Here is a 23,607-nt window from a genome sequence, read left to right on the forward strand (position 1 = left end):
TTTGAGGATCATCAACATCATGTTCTCTGTTATTATTTTACTGAAAATTTATAATATCTTGACACAAGGCCTCTCACATCACAGAATAATAAAAGTAATGTTAAAAGTTAATGTGTGAGAAAAACAATATATGGGGAAAATGAAAATAATCTGTGAAAAATTACCTCACCTAATAAATCAGTGGACCCCAGTAGTAGCTATGACCAAGGAATGACACAGATTTATAACTCAATATTTTCAAACTAAATGCAAACGCTGAACTTAGAGAGTTTTATTCTTGAGTATGAGTTGTGTGCTAAAACACAGGTCAATTAACCACTTCAAGAAGTTCAGTATTAATTAACTCCCCTTCTAAAGGAAGTCACAAAAATTAGTATAAGCAAGTGACTCCACACAGACCTCTCCTTTATTTCATACAACTGCAAGTAGAAATAACAAAAGGAAAATTTAGACTTTTCCCGGTATGCTTCTCCTTTCTAAATCAGATGTGTGAAATCCTTGTCTGTGTTTTAAAGATAAGAAGCTTTCATAGATTACTAAGAAAATGATTAGTTTGCCAAAGCAAGAGTATTGTCCACGTTAAAATGCCTCATGCAAAGCGGTGTGGTGGGGGCCTGCTACAAGTGTCTGATGGTTTCGGTTGCTCACAGAAGAAGACACTAGGTGTCTCCTCTAACCTGCTCCTAACCTGCTTCTACAGCTCACTGAGCAGAAAGCCACCTTTTCCAGGGCGCATAGCCAGAGCTAAAGACACCCAACTCCCAGTCCTTACCAAACAGAGGGATACATGCAGAGTGGAGCTTTACTGAGAATATTAGAGGATTAAAATACAGTCTATTCCAACAGTAAGTCCTCATTAGACTTGGAGAGGTAGGAGAAGAGACATGTCTTAGAAAAGAGATGGTGGAAAGACTATCAAATGGGTAATTATTGTAAGAGATACTGGGAGTAATTTTATTCTACTTGATGTTTGGATCTTGTTTTGACTAGAACATCTTGTTCCCAGCATCCTTGCTGTGCTGATGACTTATGAAGAAATCTCTAGGAGACAGATAGAAGCAAAATGACTAAATATTCAGGCTTAGACCATAGTTCCTCATAATGTTTTGACACAAATAACTTGATTTATTTTTCAAAGTCTCTGTGATATAAAGAAAACACACAGTCATATTCACACTGATTCCTTGAGGCCTTGTGGCTTCAGCATAGGAGAGGTTACTTGCCTGCACTCTTTCGCTTTTACTATGCTTAGTGGACTTCAGATAAACCATTTAGAAATCTTTTTAAGTTCACATTATATTGGAGATGTCTCTTCAAAGAAATATTTTTATAGACTCAAATAAAATGTCTTCTAATAACTTAGAGCGATAAAAAATAACCTGTAGTAAATATTCCCCTGAAACAATGGAGACTTATTATAGAAAGACGTAGCATCATTTCAGGCTCTGCAGGTTCAGATGAACTCATATCAATATTTGAAAGTAGTGTTGAATTACTATGGCTGTAGAGGGTGAGGATTGATCCTCCTGCGCCACCATAGACCTGCATTCCTGGAAACCAAGAGAGTCAGACTCAGGGCTCTTGCTGGTTTCAGAGGCAGCTAGAACATTGGTGGTTCCAAGGCTGGAGACTTAGGCAGGCTCTGGTCTAATCCCAGGTACCCATACAGGCAGTGCATTGTTTCATGGCTTGTGACTAAGCAGCATTGTTGTGCAAGCAACATTTGCAGTCTTTGCTCTGGGAGGCTAAATACCTTCCTCCCATCACACTAAACTATCTACCAAAGTCATATTACCTGCATCCCCCAGGTGTAAATGTCTCTGCTTTCCACTTAACTGTGTGAATTAGCAAGCCATTAGAAGTTTAGCAGGACAAAGCTCTCTTTAGTGGATTGACAGGTGGTTAAATGTGCTCTGAAATGGTCACATCCTCCCTCACCTTCCAAAGAGGAAGGGCATATTTCACAGAAGACAGTGGGTAAGCCTACAAGGGTGAAGAATTGAGTGCAGGACTTTTACAAGGCAGCAGATTTCATGTGACCTTTGAAGAAATAATAAAAGTACAGGAAGAAATATTACACAGCCTAGGAAGACTGACTGTCCCTTCCCCATCAATAACCAGCAACCCTGCTTGGCCTGACATGTGCTACAAACAAATTCCTAGACTAAGTGATAGAAAGGGCAATAAATGCAACTCTCTAAAACCTACCTCTACATCAAATTCAGTCAACATTATTACTAATATGTGTTATTAGCTCTGTTACTTGCTTTTTTTTTTAATGTTTCTTTCTCCTTTGGTTCAAATAAAGACTTCAAGCCATTAGGAGGGAAGACAATGCTCTTCTAAGTGTGGAATAACAATACTTGTAGACCTAGGAGATTTGCTCCGACAAAGAACACACTTGCTCAACATACGGGACATATATTCTGATTATTATCTTAAGGACTCACATCCGTGGACCATCTGGGCAGTGGTGGCTATGCTCTACCAAAACCATTCGCTGGACTCCCAAGAGCATGGCTGCCCTTGCTCCATAAATGCAAGCACACATCCATACTAAAGAAAGTTTTCCAGGAATGCATCCTCTCTATATGGAAGACATGATTGTGAAGCTGAATGGCCGCTGGGACTGTTTGTAGATGTCTGTTCTCATCTACAAACATCAGAATGTGTGTGTTTGCTGATCTCTCTGTGTGTGAATGTATGTGACAGTGTGTGTATGCATGTGTGAGTGCACAATTACTTGACATGCATTAGTGGAATAGGAAAATTTACCCTATTTCAACTGTGGTTGCGACCCTTATACCAAATAGGCATTTTGTAGAGATGCCAAGCAGATATATGATTTAAAAACCTGATCAAGTTCCCTCAATATTGCGGACAGCCTGCTGTAGCAATCCCACTGAGGGCTTCTGACCTCTGCACATCCCGATCATGGATCCACCTGTGGCATTTTTATGACCTTACAGTGTTGAAATTTCAACAACAGCATCAGATGGACTTTTGAATGCTAGTGGAGTGAACTTCAGAGACTCTGTAGGGTCTGGCTGCCTCAGGAATGCAGTGTGGACAGAGTTTCCGAGTGGGCTCCAGTTGGATCCCTCAGTGGCAGGACTTGGGTGGCCTATTATGTGTGAAGTGTCACATTATCTGGATACTTTAGCTGATTTGGGGTCCTGATACAATAGTACTGACAATAAGACTCAACCTTGTCTTCATGGTGTCACTGATTGTCTGCCTAGACCTCGTCTGTTTAACCAGTTCCCAAGTGAGTACTCGCCTGGGCTGCCACTCACCATACCCAGTTTAAGACATTTGGGCACAACCTTCGCTCTCATCCATAGAACCTTCCTCTAGGTCTGAGGTTACTGAACCCTAGCTGATCATTCTGCACCCTGTTGTCCCCAGGCCCGGGCAGAATTGCATTCTGAAGCCCACAGTTCAGATGACATCCCTTCCAAACCCCAAAGCCAGCAGAGACAGCATCAGAACAATGCAGGCTTAGATTGACACTCAGGCCCTGTGCAGCCCTGGGGCCCTGGAGGACTCGCTCACACGTTGTGCAAGCCTCAGGATTCTATTGAGATGGTGTAGTCGCACATCTTCAAAGCTGCATCGGTGGAGGTCCTCTCCTTAGTCCCACCCTGAGCTGTGGCTATTTAGGCTGCCCCCATTTCCCACCAACATGCGGGCGCTTCTCCTCTGGCATCCAGTTTTGTTTCTATTTTTTAGCGGTTAGCATTTGAAAATAGAGCAGAGTTACTGGAAAGGTGATGATTTCACGGCCACTGAAGTCTCTGACACCGCGGAGCAGGAAACTTTGCGAAAGGAAACTGGGGTGCAGCCGAGGAAAGGACAGAAGGCTGCTCTCTCCTCTCCATCTCCAGGGCAGCAAGACTCGGTATTTCTTATTTAAAGCTCGCTGGAGTAAAGCCAGATCGTAAATGTAAAGAGCAATTCCCCTCAAAGGCATGCAAGCTCGACAGGCAAACACTGTGGAAAGTCACACATCCATTTTCAAATTTAATCTAATTTGGGAAGGAAGCATTAGGTAGGAATGGAAACAAACAGACCACATGGCCCGCCACATTTTAGCTCTGCTTTTTATAAGCATTGGAATTTGCATCATGGTCTGTAGAGAAATATGGTCGGGTAAGGCCGCCTCCACAGACAGCCCTGAAATGCTCCCTCTCATGAGACAGATACACAGCCCTCAGAACCCAACAGCTAAGTCTTCATTTCTGTCACCTGCCCATTTAAAGGCTCATGGTAAGATATCTCTGTGATTCGTTCTGGAGTCTGAGGGGCTGCGGAGGTCCCCTGGAGACTAGGCAGCAGGCTCTCCTGCGACCCATATTGGATGGGCAGGGATGACTCTGTGGTTATGCATCCATCCTGGGTGTGTATGAAGATGGGTGGTAGAGGATGGGTGTCTTCCTCAATTGGTCCCCATCTGATTTTCTGAAACAAGGTCTGTCACTGAACCTGGAGCGCCGTGATTGGCTCTCAAGCTCCAGGGATGCTCCTGTTTCTACCTTCTGCCTTACCAGGCTTTTTATGTAGCTACTGAGGATCCAGACTGGTCTTGGGCTTCCCTGGCAGGCACTTAACCAATGGACTGAGCTATTTCCCAAGCCTAACAGAAGCTTTGTAAAATCCCATGATGCCTGATATCTTGGAGGTGGGGAAGCTGTCAGGAGGTGGGTGTTGTGATTCAGACTGCTGTGAGCCCTTGCTGTGAGCTTCCTTCGTGACAGCACATCAAACCTCTCTCCTGGAGATCTGAGCTGAACAGGAACTAGATGCAGAGGCTCTGAGTGTAGGGAATTTTGAGCTGGAGAAAGCAACTTTCTGATCATAGGTGTGGACAGGATGGTGGAAACACAGAGCCCTGTGAGGCAGAGAGTAGACACAGAGAGAGGAGTGACTTATTCTCTTAACACAAGCCATTTGCAGATAGACCTTAAAGACCTGCAATTCCTTTCTCCTTTGAAAGTACACCCTATCTTTTCCTTCCAACCCTTCAAAGTGTCCAGTTTAAAGGCTGATGTGTTCCCTCTTGAGTTGATTCACTTGTCCCTTTCTCCCCTTAGGTTTTGACCTGGTGAAATGTGAGGACCCAGGCATCCCAAACTATGGCTACAGAATCCGAGACGACGGCCACTTCACAGACACTGTGGTTCTCTACAGCTGCAACCCCGGCTATGCACTGCACGGCAGCAGTACTCTGACCTGCCTGAGTGGGGACCGGAGGGTGTGGGACAAGCCTATGCCTTCCTGCGTGGGTGAGTCGGGAAAGCTGGGTCAGACTCCTGTCATGGGCCAGGCCAAAGAGCACATGCTCCGTCCGGCTTGGGTCTTATTCTTGGAAAAGGGCAGAGATCTCACAGATCAATCATTATGTTTGTATATAGGCAGGTTGCATCCCCAAGGGAGACATAGCTGCATCTACCCTCCCAAGACCCCAAGAAGGTCAATTCTACCAGAGTTAACATTTACAAGCCAGTGGATTTATTAGACTTACTTCTGGGCAGTAGCATGGGTGCAGCATTATGGCCTTGAGGAGATAGATAGTCTTCTATAGCCATTCCCAAGATGTGTGTATACGCATGCTAGAAATGAAGGACAGACAACTGGTACTGGGGAGCATTGACTGCATGCATGGTTATCACTAGAAGCAGGGCCCGAGAGTGCCAATGTTTGCATGCTCACCTGTCATAGCCCTAGAGATGCTGGTTATGGGTGTAGGTTTAGCTTGGAAAGTAGTTAAAAATAAAATGGACAGGTGACCGATTCCTCTTATATTAATACGGCATGCTAGAGTTTGTTTGCAAAACTAAAAAGAAGCCCAGACAAAATTAGCTAAGTAGAAGCTCAGACACACCAGCAAGCCTCCCCTCTCTGTGTCCTTTGCAGCGGAATGTGGAGGTCTGATCCATGCAGCCACATCAGGGCGCATTCTGTCTCCCGGCTACCCCGCCCCCTATGACAACAACCTGCACTGCACTTGGACCATAGAGGCTGATCCCGGAAAGACCATCAGGTATTTGCTGTGTGCTATCAGTCATGGAACCGTGGGAGGTCTGGCCAGTGTTTTTGCAAGAGCAGCAACAGGGCATGGACTGTCTGATTAAAGTCTGGGAGCTCAACAAGAAAGCGTTCATCTGTGGCTAAACTGTTCCTGGTGCGCTTTTCCAGGCTTTTGTAGTTGTGTGTCCAGCTGTCTATACTAACGAGAAGGGGCTGCGTGTGTCAGTGAGCTCTGCTGTGAACACAATACCCTCAGCACTGAGTGCCAGTTCTGTGGGCTGTCTGCGTGTGTCTAATGTGCGCGTGGGCTTGGATGGGTTCGCTTCCATGGCCGTCCTCAGATGTTCATCCTCAGAGGGTCGGTTTAGGAAGGCCAGAGGCCCTCCTTGGGTTTTGTTCCTGTAGAATCATGGTGGAGGAGTCTTGGCAGCAAGAAAGGAAAAATTCTGTTTTCCGCTTGCCTTAGCCAGTAAGCCATGTGCCAGCGCAGGCCTCGGAGACCAGCCAGGGTTCCAGTGTGAAGAGATCAACCCAATCTCTTGCCCTGTTAGTGAAAGAGAAACAAAGGATACAAACAAGCAGACAGACAAGAACCGACCTGCAGTCCTGGGAGAAGGTAGAAAAGAGGATGCCAACCTGAAGTTAGACTGAAGAAATGAAATCATGAAAAGCTGAACAAAACAGGGACACACTTAAACCAAAGCTTTCTCTTGTAATCAAGAGTTGGGAGTTTCCTTAAGCCCACAGAGAGCAGTATTGTTGAAGTCCTGATGGGTTGTCTGCCCAAGATCATCATATAGTATGGACGGGAATTGTGAAGTTCTTCTTGACCACAGCTCCATGTGACTGACCTCACAGTAGATATTTATTGTGTAAGAGGGGAAAGAAAGGGAACTTAAAACTAAGGGGGAAGGGAGGGAGGGAGAGAGAGAGAGAGAAGAAGAAAGAGAGAGAGAGAGAGAGAGAGAGAGAGAGAGAGAGAGAGAGAACTAGTATAGAAGGAAGAGTCAGGCAATAGGAAGGGAATTGCTGACTGGAGAGGAAGGATGCATTTAGGGAACAGGAAGTGAATGTCATGAAGATACCTTCTATACACGTAGAAAAATGCTACCATGAAACCCATTATTCTGCCCACTAACAAAAGCATACATAATGCCGAGACTACCTTAGAGTTCACTTAAGTTTTATTTTTTTTCCTTTTTTTGGTTGTTGTATGTGTGTAGCATCACTTAAATTTTAATGCATCCTTTCTTTATTCAAAATAAATGATTGATGAAACAGGAGACCAAGGTGAATTTGAGCAGCAAAGTCAATAAAGTCACTTGTCCACTGTTAGACATAAATGTAAATATTAATTCCACGAGCAGTGAATGCCTGGCTGGAGTGAGACAGAGATCATTTCACTAACTCAAAGGAGTAGAAAACATCCACCATTGTGAATGACTCTGTGTACACAGAATTCTGTCTCTTCGAAGGACTTCAAAGTGTACTTTTCTCAGAATTCCCCGGGTGGTTTGTTATCCTGAATGAAAAGGGGCAATGTCTCCCCGCAAATGAGAGCAGGTGTTGGGTCAAGCTTGCAGGTGACTCAAAGCCTCCATTAAATAGTAATAAGAGAAGAAAGATGAAGTCAGTACGGATGTTATGTAATAGTAATAAATATATAACTTTTATTGTCTTTTTGTGTATGTGTGTGTGTGTGTGTGTGTGTGGTGACAAGGGAACTGGCATGTGTAGAGCCCAGACATTAACTTTAGTGTCGTTCCCAGGAGCCATTCACCCCCTTTGTTGCTTTGGTTTGGTTTTTCTGAATCAGCATCTCTCACTGGCCAGCACTCAACCATTGGGATAGGCTGACAGGCTGGAGTTCCCCCAGGAAACTGCTTCTCTGCCTCCCTAGCACTGAGATGGTAAATGTGTACCATCATCCCCAGCCTTTTTATGTGGGCTCTGAGGATCAAGCCCAGGTCATGTTTGCATGTCAACATGTCACTGACGGTCTTCCCAGCCCACAAATGTGCAGCTTCTCTATCATAATCTAACTTTGACACGTAGTAGGTATCTGTCCAGAGGCAATCATGTATAGCTCTGTACCATTCTAAAAAACTCTTGATCCACATCTACCCTGACAGTAAGCATTATCAATTTTATCAACACATCTTTTTAATGCAAAGAAATTAAATAATAAAGATGCTAAGAGAGGGGTGTATTTGTGAATAATTTTTGTGAATAATTACTCAGTTGACATTCAACTCACCTCCCCGTAACTCTGATGAAGTAACCCATTTCAGAACACAGACCAGACTTTTGAAAATGGTGGCTTGGAAAATAACTAAAAGTAGACATTGTAGTGTTGTTGGTTTTTTTTTTTTAATTTTACCACACTTCAAAAAAAAAAACTGATCTTGGTTTTCACATTTGCAGGGAGTAAACAAACCTTAATGATTTCACTGGGGACACCGTCCAAATAACCTACTTTTTCTACCTGGAAATTAGCAGTGAGCACAAGCGTACAGCTTGTCCTGCTGCAGGGGGACGCGTCGGCATGTATCCATGCTCTGACTTTTAAGCAGGGATCGTTTCCACACTGCAAATATTCGTGAGCAGCTGCGTATGGGAGCGAGAAAAGGATGGTTGCCTTCTCTGAGATACTGCATTCTCTGACCTCCTTTGAATCCCAGAGCATTCTTGGGTGGTGTTTTCTCAAGAACAGTGAGAGAATGTGTTAATATGTCTATCAGGGGATATTTGCGTTGGCAGAAATTGTAACTTTTTCAGATTGCATGGCGCATACCCACTGTACATGATACTGTGTTATACGGGCTATAGTAAAATACAGAGCATATGTTTGCCTGCCCCTCCCTCCATACTTCCCGATCCCCCGTTATTCTTCTAAATAACCCTGGAGGGTTTTGCAGGTGCTTCTGCTTATGGTTTTAGCATTATGCTGTGCCTACCTGGTCTGAATAAGTCTAAAACCAAGGCACTGGAGTTAATTTGGTCCTATGGAGTCACGGGCTAATATTTCTCTGAGTTACTGTGTGTATTCCAGTGCTGAGCATGGCAGGGATTTATACAGAAAAGATGACAAGATGTGAATACCAGTAAAGGACACCAAGGACTCCACTCTGCATCACCACATGGGGACACTGTGCCTTAGCCTTGACTGCCCTTCTACCATCGTTCGGAGAGCTCTCTTGGTTTCCTGTTCCTGATTGTCCACGGGAGATTGTACTGGGTGGTATGGTGGAAGGAGTTGCTTAGCAAGCTTACACAGTATGAACATTACAGACAGGACACTATCAACATTGTCAATACTATACCTCATGTAGACTTTTAAGAGAATAATGGTGGTATTAATGACTCTGGTCTCTCTTGTCCTGTCTGGGTTGGAGTGTCTTTCTGTCAGGCAGCAAGTGAGCCCAGAAGATTTCAATCTGCTTTTTATGACAGGGCTCTTGAGTGAGGGCCATTTGTCTAGGGAAACACCAAGTTCATTTTTGGGGACAGATAAAAAAATCTGAAAAAACATCCTGGAAAAAGGACCCAGGAAGAGAATGAGAGGATAAAAGGGAGATGCAGTGACAGATGAAGAGAAAAGGGTCACAGAGAGAGAGAGTGACAGCTGGAGATCACAGGGTCTGCCCGAGTGTGAGACTGACAGCCATCTCAAGTATGGGTGGAGAAGCCCCAGCCACAAAGAGAAAAAAGAACCATCCAGGGCAGGTGAGGGACGCAGTTAGGGGTCCACTCGGAGGTTCTGGGTTGAACTTTTATAGTCTCTACCTCCCATAATCTCTTTCCACCTTCCTGATTGGTCCTACATAGAGCTCCCTCCCTTTGAATAGATTTTTTTTTTGACCCTTTGACAACTGAAGCCTCCTGGACAATCACCTACATCTCCTACTAACTTCTTACTAGATCCTGTAAAGCTCTCAGGACCTGGCTGTCACACTCTGAGCAGAGTATTTAATTTTATTTATTGAAATTAAATTTTATATACTCAAACAACTAATGCACATGCATTTTGAGAAGCTTTTTGCGAAACATACATTATCCCCTTACCAGACATCAACACTCCACATTGACAAATGTCTTACGTGAGTCTGTGTGTGCAAATGGTCCTTGGGTGGTGAGATCCAGGAGACCCATAGAGACCTAAGTCTACCTTATATACACTGCTTCCACGTAGCCTTCACCAATCTTCTTAGGTGCTTCACTGGTCTCTAGAGTGTCTACACCTAGTGCAAAGTAGATGCTGTGTTCACAGCTGGGTGCTAGACAGGCAACAATGGCAAGGAAAAGAAATGTGTGCATGAACATGACAGAAGCAATTTTTTTAATAAAAACTCTTCGTTTTAATTTCATTAAATCTGTAGGTTTATAACCCATAAGACATGGTAGACTGTGTTCTGTAGTATGTATTATGAACATGCATAAGCATTGTGTCCCTTGTCAGGTGTTTATATTGTTGTCTTTGCCGTTGCCCACATCGATTTGGCAAACGGTCTTACAAGAAAATTGTTATCCATGATTAGTTTGTTAGAACAAATTCCAGGAAATAATTTACAAATTAAACAGTGTGAGCATTTTTAAATGCCCCAACACAAATCCTTCTTTGGGGTATCTGCCTGTTTGTCAAATCATACATATGTTTTCATTTGACCTGCTTTAACTTAAAATAATGAGATATTTATTTAAAAAGGAGAAAATTTTAAAACTGCTTTCTAAAATCTTAGAAACCTAAGATTTGAGAATGTATTTTTCTGTGAAAATGCAAATACTTACATTTTGATTGGCATAGCTATCTGCTTATTTAGGGAGCTAACATGATTGTCCTGAGGAGTTTTTCAGATAGTGATCATGATCCTATTTCTATGTTTTCATTGTTGTACTCTATTCTCTGAAATTATTGAAAAATATTCAATTCTCTGGATGTATTAGAGTTGATTTAAATGATGTTTATTGAGAATATTTGGGTTGTTCTACGTTTTTTTCTGTATTATAAGTAATACGACATAAGTAATGTCCTCCCAGCATGTCACCTGGAATCCTTTTCATGACAGATACAGAGCTGGGCCTGCAGTGTATGGACATTTAGATTTTTACAGCCATGGCCAAAGTACTGTGCAGAAATATGTGTGGCCAGAAGCAGGATGCCTAATGTGTTCTCAATCATAGTTCTCAACCTCGGACTTTGGGGAAATTTAAACATTGCTTTGCTTTCTTATTCATTTGCTGAGTTATTTGATTCCCTCTTCTTGCAAGTTATTCCTACTAAAACGCCTGCCAACTTCTTCTGAATCCCCAGTCTGACCTTAGATGAAATTCTCTTGTTGGAAACTTGATTCCAAATGTGGTTGCACAGTGGTTCGCTCAGTAGTTAGTTTGGTTTCCTCATCTTTGGCTCGCATTGCTGTGAATTTGATCCTGTTGCATGAGCCCATTAAACCTTGCATCTGCTCTGTGTATTGTGGATGCACAGATGACCTGACCCCATTGAGCTATTACAAGTTTTCTTGTGTTGCATATGTGGTTGTGTGTCAGTTGGTAAGTATGGACTCGGGTTTTTAGAGAGCATGTAAAACTGCTGGAACACAGTGGATCACACCCTAAGCCACGAAAGATACGAACACAGTGAGTCACATCCTAAGCCATGAAAGGCACCAGCCCCGTCTAAAGGTATTACTTCATCTCTTCGCTGAGAACATTAGCAAGAATCAAGACCCTTTTCTTGCCTCCATTTGTCATGGAGCATCCTTTTTGTTTTAGCCACAGCCATGAATTGTAGGTTGCTTTGTAGTTCCCTGATGACTAAGCACACTCACTACCTATCTACTTGTCAGTTGGCTTTCCTAATGCCACCTTTGATGATTGACACATGACATCCTTGGTCTGTTTTCTTCACTTCCACAGGCTGTTCATTCCAATTTATCATATTCATCTATTCATCTTTACTCAGTTTTAGTTACTATTAGGAATTTCAGATTCATATTTAAAGTATGTTATACCATGTGTTTTCTTGGTCGTTTTCTGTTCAAATTGAGATGCCTTGACTCCCCAGTATTGTCTTGGATCTTGGATTCTCTTTTAGTTTTTTTTTTTTTTAGCATACACATTTTTTCATTATAAGGAATTTTAATTGCTTCATGATGCAGTCAGTCCTTTCTACACAAGACTTCACATGAGATTTTGGTCAAACCTTAGATATTTGTATCTCAGTTGGTCTATTTCTGAGATTTATTTCCTTCCTTTGAGATATGTGTCTGTCTACTACAATACTTTACTATTCATATTTTTTTTACTAGTTGAAGTCTTCATATCTGACACTGAATTCAAGGCAATTGTGGGTTAAATATTCAAAAAAAAAAGACACAGCCATCTGTGTGATTTGTATTGGAGCCACCGTATTGCAACAGACGAGTCTAGGGCAAGCTAGTGTCTTTTACAGTACTTAGCCTTTTGACCATTGACAATGCCTGTTACTCAATGTGCTAATTTGTGTAGATGTCACATGATTTTATCAATGATAATTTGTGCCTGTCTCTCATTAGAAAACAAACAGGCATCTAAGACATTATAATATAATATAATATAATATAATATAATATAATATAATAAAAATCAACACATCAGACTAGGACAAACCAAGCAAACAGAAGGAACAGAGCCCAAGAAACAAAACTAGATGAACAGACCTACTCATTTGCTCATTCTCTCCTCTTGTCTTCTATGCTCACCAGTCCTGCCTAACCCTTTACTGTCTAACTATTGGCCATTCAGCTTTTATTATACCAATCAGACACCTTAGGCAGGCAAGATGAAACGGCAACACACCTTTACATAGTTAAACAAATGTAGCATTAAAAATGTAACACATCTTTGCCTATTTAACAAATACTCTGCAACAGTTTCCTCTCTTTTTATCAAAATGAAAAGAATGGTCTTAACTTTAACATAGTAAAAATATATACAACAAGAATAATTATCAAGTAATAATTACATTTACAATATCCAGTCCCTTTTCCTTTTGAAAAATTCAGAGAAATTACTCTATTATCTATCTTACCTTAATGAGTCCAAAGCTCTGTACCTAATTTACCCTCTATCATAACTATAAATGTCTAGTCTTCAACTCCATCAAAACAACAGAAAGATCTAATATTACCTGAGTAATCAGGAAGTACAGAGCAAGCAACTTTCAAAACTATAGAAATGACAAAGATATCTGGCTCTCTGGACAGTTACCGAAGCTTTGGAGCATCCATCTTCAACCTCTAGACCTAGGATATCAGACAGCTTTTTTAAATTATTTTTTTATTACTTTATAAATAATACCATTCAAAATTTCTACTTCCTCACCTCCTCCCACTTCCCTCCCATTACCCAACTCACCCTCCCCCCTCCAGTCCTAAGAAAGGGCAGGGTACCCTGTCCTGTGGGAAGTTCAAGGCCCTCTCTCCTCCATCTAGGCTTAGGAAGTTATGCATCCAAATAGAGTAGGATCCCAAAAAGCCAGTACATGAAGTAGAGACAAATCCCAGTGCCATTAGCATTGGCTTCTCAGCCTGCCCCAATTGTCAGCCACATTCAGAGGATACAGTTTGATGCCATGCTCCTTCAGTCCCAGTCCAGCTGGATTTGGTGAGCTACCATTAGATCAGGCACACTTCTACAGATTTTTTTTTTTAATGAAGCAAGAATTTTGAAAGACTGTCCCATTTTGCTTTGGCAAATTTCAGCAGTTGCTTTCGTATGTTTCCTGCATGTAAAGTTTGAAAGGTACACTGTCAGCAGTCCAGACAAAGACATTTTCTTGCCAAAATGGCTAACTTTGCAACATTGAAAGCAAGCTCCATATGGAGATTGTTTGATGATTATTATCCTTTCTGAAGTAAATTGGTGCTGTCGGGAACAAATGTGTCTCTATATCAATGAAAAGCCCCATCTTAACAAAACATTTTAAGTGCCATATTCTGTACACCTTTGAAGTGTTTGAAGACCATGTGTCTATCTAAAATATATCTGTGCATGATTTTGAAAACATAAGTAACATAACTGCAAGTTTGATTGTCATAGATGACTGACTACTGACCTGTATTTCTTAATTATCCTAAATGATTTATAATAATAATTTTCAAGGACTAGAACTTTATCTTACATTTTTAAATGGATCCCATAGGTACAATGCCTTGAACAAGAGTAGAGACATATATCAGTATGTTGCAACAAAAATAACCTTAAATTTATATCAATATGCCAAAATACCTTAAACAAGAGTAGAAATATATATCCAATAAGTTTTAACAAAATTAACCTTGAATTTGCATCAACATACAAAATTCCATATCAATGCAAAGTATTTGAGATTAATAGTTGCTTTTTAGATGAAAGTAAAATCTATCCTTTATCCTATCATTTCTATATCCCTCTATTTCTTTTCAGAAAAAAAATCCTTGAATCTAACCTCCTTTGCTTCTTCGCTTCCCATGACCAATACAAATTTGCAAACAATTTCCCTAAATGGTATCCATAACTCACTGAATGACCAAATAAGACCCATTCAAGCTCTTGGGAATGTGGATATCATGTTCTTAAAATTACTTCTTGTTGTCTGGGAGTGATGGTGTCTTTATAGGACCCTGAGAAAACTGAGGTAATGGTGAAGTCCTGAGAAAAGTAGCTATAACATTTATTGTCCAGTCTCAGAACTGTTCCCATGCAGAGGGATCAGTATATAGGTCACCCGTCTTGTAGTTTCCTGGTTTATTTCTTTATGTCTGTAGCAAAGGCTTTCAGGCCTGGCCAAGAGCTGCACCTAACAGGGAGCTTCATCAGCTGCCCCAGCTCTAAGTAAGAAGCCGGCATCTGTGCTGTGACAGGCATTTTTTTAATTTAGCGTTTTGTTTCAATTTAAAGTGCCGTGCAAGTGTTTGCTGTATAGCAGAGCCTGTTAAAGGAGTCATATCAGGCCCTGTGGAAATTTGAGCCCCATGTTGAACTCCAGTGTAGCAAGGCTTTCTTTTGGGCTCCCAATCATCTCCCAAATCATGACACAGAGACTTATTAGTTGTGAATGCTCAGCTTTACCTTATGCTCATTTCTTGATATCTCTTGTAACTTATATTAATCTGTTTCTTTTCATGGCACTTTGTCTCAGGGCTTTTTAGCTTTCTTTCATTCTGTATGTCTTATTCCATGTCTGACAGGCCCTTGACTGCCTGACTGGCTGGCCCTGGGCATCTCCCTCCCTCCCTCCCTCCCTCCCTCCCTCCCCTCTCTCTGTATCTCTCTCATACACACATTCTCTCCTCTTATTCTCCTCTTGAGCTTAGATTCCTCCTCCTCTTTAGTCTTGTTCCCCACCAGTTCCACCCGTCCCTCTCCTGCCTAGCTATTGACATTCAGCATTTTATTAGACCATTCAGGTGCGTTAGGCAGGCAAGGTGAAGCAGCGACAAATCTTTATCTTTACAAAATTAAACAAATGCAGCACAGACAAATGTAACTCATCTTTGCCTAGTCAAACAAATACTTCACAAAAATTGTGTTCCTTGTCATGCAGAAGTTTCTCAGTCTTGTGAGGTTCCTTTTTTTTTTTATCTTAGTGCCTGTGTGAAGGCGTAAGTTACAGACAATCCCACACCAGTTTGGAATTATGATTAATAGAATGGTTATTTATTCAAAGGGGAAAAAACTTACAGATTACCGTCCCAGACAACAGCCCCTCCGCGCGAACAGGAAAGGAGTCCAGGGGCCGGAAACGGAGCCGGAAGACAAAGACAGAGTGGAGGACAGCCGTTGCTTTTTTTAAAGGGAGAGAGACCACGCCCCAATGGGCTGGTAACTCAGCGGCGATTGGCTGAAGGAGCTGAAGGAACTCCCACAGCATCTCCCCCTTTTGTTTAAGTAAGAGAGTTCTAAGCCTACTACGCAATTATATACAATAAGTACAAACCTACGAAATTATATACAATAAATACAAATATCCTATTCTAACTAGCTTAAGTCTTGTATAACAAATAACTTGGCCAAGTCATGAAAGGAAAGTAACTACATTTATATAATCTTCAATCCCATCGAAGATCTGAGAAGGGAAATAATGTTATCTGAGTAATTAGGAAGTGCAATCAAACAACTTCCAGAACATGTACCAAATCGCAGAGACAACTGGCTACCTGGACAAACACCCAAAGTCACATTTGCAGCGTTGAAGCAACCAACTTTGGCTAAGGCCTGATGTAACTGACATACCATTTTCAAAGGCAAGAAACTTCAAAACTATCTTACCCTGACTTGGCAGGATATGACAGTCTTGTTTTATCCATTTACGGATATTCTGTAACTCTGTCAGTAGTTGAGGTATGAGCATTTCTTTACCCAAAGGCCAGTTCTGCCAAGAAGAAAGGCTCCAGGTGGAGTGTCTTTGGTGCTCAACATTCTCTCGGGCATAGATCAGTGTTGCCAGGAGTGATTGTGTCTCCCTACCATAGAACTCTGAATTAGATTAAAGGCCATTTTCTACAGCTCTTTGAAGAGGTTGAAGATTATCTATCTATACTGAATATAATCTCTATATATCTAAAGAACCTGATTAGTCTAATTATAAATGACAAACTTAGATGACTGTTGATCTATATAATTCTCAATATCTATCTAACTTAAAAACTGAGATAATAAACAACTGTGCAATAAATGAGGACAATGTGACTTCCAAATATAAACAATGTGCAAGTATACATTGCAATATGGTAAATATATATATCAATACATAAACAATATATAAGTATCTTAATCAGAGGTAGAAGTGTACAATGCAATATGGTAAATATACATATATCAATACAATATATATATACAAATACATAAAAATGTTTTAAACAGAGGTAGAAGCATGAAGCATGCATGCATAAAATAGTCAACATAATTTAACTTTGTATCAGTATATAAGAATCGATACCAATATGTTTGTCTAAAAGCAATAACTCACAAGTACAAATCTATTTATCCCATAATCCAATTATCCCTCTTTTTTTTTTAAGATTCCTGTGCTTATAAAATTCCTCCCCCAACCCTCAACCATATACTAATTATAACCAACCCCTAAATGATGTCCCTAAACCCAAGGGCAAACTTTATTGGGAGAGGGGACGTCGTTCTCTAGAATTACTTCCAGCTGTCATGGGGGCGACGTTCTTTCTGGGGGATCCTGTGAAAGTAAAATGATGGTTAAATTTCAAGATCAATGTCTTTTAAAATTGCAAATAGTCTCTGAGTATTTTGTGGAGGTCTGGCCAGAATGTTGTACAAGATGTGCACCATTTCAGCACGTTGGAACCGTCTTGTGCAGCTGGTACCCAAAACAGGTCTTGTAGTAGCGCTATCAGTATCATGACGTCATATCAACCAGGTGGAGTTGTTGTTATGGGGCCTCATCTTCTTCCTGGAAACTTCAAATGTCACTGTAGGAAAAACTCATTGTTCATTGTGGAAAACTTAAACATTAATTATATAGACATATACATGAATACCTATATTCAATGAGAGACATGATAGATATATTTAATGAAGGTATGATAGATATGAAGAAAAGTAAAGATGTTTTCTAAACTCATATTTCTTTCTGTCCCATATCATGGCTCTTGACATGAGACAGAAACTCCAGAAACTCTGGGTTTTTCTTTAAACAACAGGCTTGGAATTAGAGAGGGACTGAGCCAGAGTCCAACTCTAAAACCAGCTCTATAAATTTAGAAATATGATTTAGTATATGGTACTTACAGAACCTATTCAGTTTTCTTGATAGTCCCTATTGGGCCGTTATTTTCCATCTGTCAGTATTCAAATATCCAGGGTCCCTTGAACTTTTCAAAGATCAGTGTTTTCCTGTGGAGATAAGAACAGAACCCTGCCCCCATTCTATATGCTTTTCTTACCACCTGTACGGTTATCATCATTGTAGATGCTGTCATTTCTCCTTTCCAAGAGGTTTCTCCTCTTCAAATCGAACCTTTATTAATTTTGATGGTATCCACAATTTTTCTTCTCCTGTGGAAACAAGAGCAAAACCCCTTCCCCAACGTAGCACATCTCCTGGCTTCCATTGAGAGGTCAGCACGTCTTTGAAATAAACAGGTTGGTTTAGTTCAGAAGTTTTTTCCATTATCCAATGCCTCTCTGCTGCTGTTGTTCCTTTCTCATTAGCATTAAGAAAATTCAAGGTTAATAAAGCATTATGCAATCTATTTCTGGGGGTATCTTTCGTCCCTTTCTGTTTGTTTAGCATATCCTTTATAGTACGATTTGATCTTTCTATAACTGCCTGACCTGTAGGATTATTTGGTATACCTGTAACGTGTTTTATATTATAATAAACAAAGAAGCGTTTCATTTTCTTAGATACATATGCTGGACCATTGTCTGTCTTTATTTGTGCAGGTATACCCATGATGGCCATAACTTCCAATAAATGTGTGATTACCGAATCAGCCTTTTCTGAGCTCAGGGCAGTTGCCCATTGAAAACCTGAATACGTGTCTATGGTGTGGTGTACATATTTTAATTTACCAAATTCCATAAAGTGGAACACATCCATCTGCCAGATTTCATTCCTTTGAGTACCCTTTGGGTTACTCCCTGCAGGCAACGGTGTTTGATTATAGAAAGAACAAGTAGGACATCTCTTTATAATGTCCTTAGCTTGTTGCCATGTAATGGAAAACTCTTTCTTTAAGCCTTTACTATTGACATGATGTTTTTTATGAAATTCTGAGGCCTGCAGAACGCTTCCAATCAATAATTGGTCAATTTCAGCGTTACCTTGTGCTAGAGGCCCAGGCAGACCGGTATGGGACCGGATGTGTGTTATGTACATTGGACAAAGCCTATTCCTAATTATGTCCTGTACCTCGATAAACAATGAAGTCAACTCTGTGTCATCTGGTATGAATTCAGCGGTTTCAATATGCAAGATAACTCTTTCTGCATATTTGAATCTGTAACTATATTAAGAGGTTCTTTAAAATCCCTTAGCACCATAAGAATGGCATATAATTCTGCCTTCTGGACAGAATTATAAGGGCTTTGTTCCACCTTACTCAATTCTTCTGATTTATAACCTGCTTTCCCTGATTTATTTGCATCGGTATAAAATGTCCGAGCTCCAGTTATTGGAGCATCACGTACAATTCTAGGAAGAATCCAAGAAGTTCTCTTTATGAGGTTAAGTCTATCACTTTTGGGATAGTTGCTGCTAATTTCTCCCAAAAAATTAGCACAAGCTCTTTGCCATGGTTCATTATCTTCCCATAACTTTCTTATTTCCTCAGTAGTAAAAGGCACTATAATTTCTGCTGGGTCTATACCTGCTAGTTGATGAAGTCTCAGTTTACCTTTTATAATTAATTCTGAAACCTTTTCTACATAAGTTTTTAATTTTTTACTTGGTTTATGAGGTATAAATATCCACTCTAAAATAATATCTTCCCTCTGCATTAAAATCCCTGTAGGAGAAATTCTGGAAGGCAGTATGACTAGGATGAAACTAAGATTCGGGTTGACCCTATCCACATGTGCCTCCTGTAATTTTTCCTCAATCATTGTCAGTTCCTTTTCTGCTTCAACTGTCAATTTTCTGGGACTATTCAAATCCTTATCACCATCTAAGGTTTTGTTTAAATGAACTATTAGATCAGGTGTTATCCCAACAGCTGGTCGTAGACTGGAAATATCTCCTAACAATCTTTGGAAGTCATTAAGAGTCCGTAACCGGTCTCTCCTAATTTGTGCCTTTTGTGTTCGAATTTTCTCTAACCCTATTCTGTAGCCTAGGTAATTAATAGAATCTCCTCTTTGAATCTTTTCAGGGGCAATTTGTAATCCCCACCTAGGCAAGACTTTCTTTACTTCTTCAAACATACTTTCCAAAATATCTTTATTTGAATCAGATAATAAAATGTCATCCATGTAATGATAAATTATGGACTTGGGAAATTGCTTACGAATTATTTCCAGTGGCTTATTAACAAAATATTGACACAATGTGGGACTATTGAGCATCCCCTGTGGGAGGACAGTCCATTGATATCTCCTAGTAGGCTGAGAATTATTATAAGTAGGCACTGTGAAGGCAAATTTTTCTCTATCCATTTTTTGCAAAGGTATAGTGAAAAAACAATCTTTCAAATCAATAACTATAAGAGGCCATCCTCTCGGTAATAGAGAAGGCAAAGGAATTCCAGATTGTAGCGGACCCATAGGCTGAATTACCTTGTTGACAGCTCTTAGATCTGTCACCATTCTCCATTTACCAGATTTCTTTTTTACAACAAACACAGGAGAATTCCAAGGGCTGGTTGATTCTTCAATATGGTTAGCATCTAGTTGCTCTTGTACCAGCTGTTCCAAAGCCTGTAACTTATCTTCAGCTAGAGGCCACTGCTTGATCCATATTGGCTTCTCAGTTAGCCATTTTAAAGGTAGGGCTGTTGGTACCTCTAAAGGTTTGCTATTGGCTGTGTGTTCTTGTACAGCCTGAATGGCTGGTGACCTTTTTCCATAATACCTCATTATATCCTTCCCAGAATTGTGAGTTCCTGGAACTACAGGAATGTTAATCTGGGTATTCCATTGCTGTAGCAGGTCCCGGCCCCATAAATTTATTGCAATATTTGCTATATATGGCCTTAATCTTCCTATTTGCCCTTCAGGCCCTATGCATTCCACCCATCTTGTGCTTTGTTTTACACGAGATAGGGTTCCAATTCCCAGGAACTGAACATCTACCTCATGAAGAGGCCAATTCGGATGCCAGGATTCTGGAGTAATTATACTTACATCCGCACCTGTGTCTAATAAGCCTTCAATAAAAATGCCATTTATACAGACTCTTAGCTTTGGTCTTTGATCGTTAATATACGTTTGCCAAAATATACGTTTACTCTGTCCTCCTGAATTTTTTGACTCATTCTCCACATGTAATTCATCATTTAGACCAGTATTACTTTTTACGGCAGACATTGGAGTTTTTAATTTTCTTGGTGAGACACATTTTCGACTGTAACTGGGAATGACTGGGCCACTTTTGGCTTGGGGGCCTGCGAGAGGCCCCTCAAGGAGTTTCCCGATGGTATCGGGTTGCCTTGTCTGTCTGTTGTTGACCTGCATTCGTTGGACCAATGTCGGCCTTTACCGCATCTCCTGCATATACCTGAAGGCTGAGATCTCCTACTTTTGTCATTCCCAGAGGAGATATTATTCCTAGGATTTCTTTGCCTGCAATCCCTTTTCAGATGTCCTAATTTACCACAATTAAAACACCTGGTAGTTTGATGTCTCCTCATAGCTTTGGAAATCGCTTCTCCTACCCAGGATTCATCATTATAGCTAAACATCTCAACATTCATTGTATGCTGTATCCATTCTTCCATTGGTGCTGATCTAGATCTTAAAGGCCCAATTATCTTTTTACATTCAGTATTTGCATTTTCAAAAGCTAGAGATTCAAGAAGTATTCGTCTAGCTTCTGGGTCTGTTACCCCTATGTCCAGAGCCTTAATTAATCTTTGCACAAAGTCAGTAAAGGGTTCTCTCTGTCCCTGCCTAACCCTGGTATATGATTCGACCCTTTTTGCTGGATCTTGTATTCTATTCAAAGCATTCAAGGCTGCTTTGTGACATAAGGACAGCACTTCTTCATCATAAAGAGCTTGGACCTGTGGATCAGCATATGCTCCTACACCAAGAATTTGATCTTGGGAAACCTCCACACCTTTTGCTCTTCCTTGCTGTTCCATATGTTTGTATTCTTCTCTGAAATAAATTCCAAACATCAAGGAAGGCCCATCATCTAAAACTGCAGACACTAGCTGAGAGAAATCATGGGGGGTAGCTCTGACATTAGAAGCCCAAGTCCTTATCATTTCCTTAACAAATGCAGAGTGCAAGCCAAAGTTAACGACAGCTTGCTTAATTTCTTTTAAATCATTCATTGCTATTGGTGTCCATCTAGCTTCTTTAACTCCCTTTGAGCCTTTGGAAGTTAACCCTTTGTCAGAATAAATTACAGGGTATGTTGTTAGGACCCTGGGTAAGCCAGTTCTAACAGCTGGTGGTGGCATTGTATCCTGTCCTTGTGCCTTCTTACTCTGTTCACCAGCTCCAATAGTTTCTTCAATCATTTCTAATCTTTTTATCATTGTATCCCTTAAATCCTGAATCTCCTGACCTACCCATGTTTCTAGTAATTTCACTAAGGTATCAGTTTTTTGGTTCCCATTCTGGAGGTTCATTCTATCTGTTACCTTATCAAAACTTTGTGGTAACGTCTGAACGTCAAATTCAACAGCCTGTACCCTTTCAGGTAACTTCCTAGTACCCTTGGACATGGAGTCAATTTTGTCTATCATAGTATCCACTTGTTCAGATAACCCCTGATTTTCAATAATTTTAATCCTTTCAACTAGTTGTTCAATATTAGTCCGTAAAAATCGTATCTTTCTTAATGATAAAATATTGAAAAGAAAACTGAAACCTAGCAACAAGTAAATTAATATATTCCCATAGTCATATAAACCTTGCATGACATAATCCATTGTATTAATAAAGAAAACAGTAAAATTGGCGTTGGAAACAAAAACTGCCATATTACCTCTTGTCTAGTTGGCGGCGCTGTTGCCAAGTTGCGACTAGAACCACTGCAAAGGTGACTTAAACAGGTCCTGTTTCAGTGTCTGCCTTAGTATTTGTTAAAAACTAGGAAATATAAGTTGCTCAAGAAAGAAAGTTTAATTAAATCAATTCCATACACGGAACCAGAAACCCAGAATCCAGGGGTAGAAAAGAGCAACCCGGAAGCCGCGTATGCCTCCGCATGACCGAGTCGTTCTGATTCACGCCACTAAAGCACCGCACTTACAAGGGAAATTTAAAAACAACTCAGAAAAGAGCAAACCAGGCTTGCAGAGATTGTCCCGAGCCTGTGGAGCTTGGGAGGCGTGGGGTTTAATTGAACTGCTGGCTCCACATACAGGGCACAGGCCGCAGCTGAGGGAGGTCTCGTGACTAGCCGAGCTGGTAGCAAGCAGTTGAGTGGGGGGGAAGGGGGAGTTCTACAACCAAACGTTGGGCGCCAGATGAAGGCGTAAGTCACAGACAATCCCACACCAGTTTGGAATTATGATTAATAGAATGGTTATTTATTCAAAGGGGAAAAAACTTACAGATTACCGTCCCAGACAACAGCCCCTCCGCGCGAACAGGAAAGGAGTCCAGGGGCCAGAAACGGAGCCGGAAGACAAAGACAGAGTGGAGGACAGCCGTTGCTTTTTTTAAAGGGAGAGAGACCACGCCCCAATGGGCTGGTAACTCAGCGGCGATTGGCTGAAGGAGCTGAAGGAACTCCCACAGCACCTGTGTTAATGGCATTCTGTTCAGAAAGACTTTTCCTGTGCCAATGAGTTCAGGGCTATCCCCCACTTACTCCTCTAACAAGTTCAGTGTATCTGGTGTTATGTTGAGATCTTTGATTCATTTGGACTTGAATTTTGTGCAAAGTGATGAATCTTTATCTATTTGGAT

General features: G+C 40.9%; 1 protein-coding gene across 2 annotated transcripts in view; it reads left to right on the top strand.

The window, feature by feature from the left end:
* Csmd1 (CUB and Sushi multiple domains 1) overlaps positions 1-23,607 on the top strand; it is a 1,511,659-nt gene that overhangs the window by 1,264,126 nt on the left and 223,926 nt on the right. For both annotated transcript variants that reach the window (XM_087901170.1, XM_087901171.1), the window contains exons 24-25: positions 5,094-5,285; positions 5,917-6,043. In XM_087901170.1, the coding sequence (XP_087757296.1) occupies positions 5,094-5,285; positions 5,917-6,043 (319 nt within the window). The remainder of the gene's footprint in view (positions 1-5,093; positions 5,286-5,916; positions 6,044-23,607) is intronic.

This window comes from Myodes glareolus, chromosome 23 (assembly GCF_982192425.1).
Source record: "Myodes glareolus chromosome 23, mMyoGla1.1, whole genome shotgun sequence".
Classification (NCBI taxonomy): Eukaryota; Metazoa; Chordata; class Mammalia; order Rodentia; family Cricetidae; genus Myodes; species Myodes glareolus.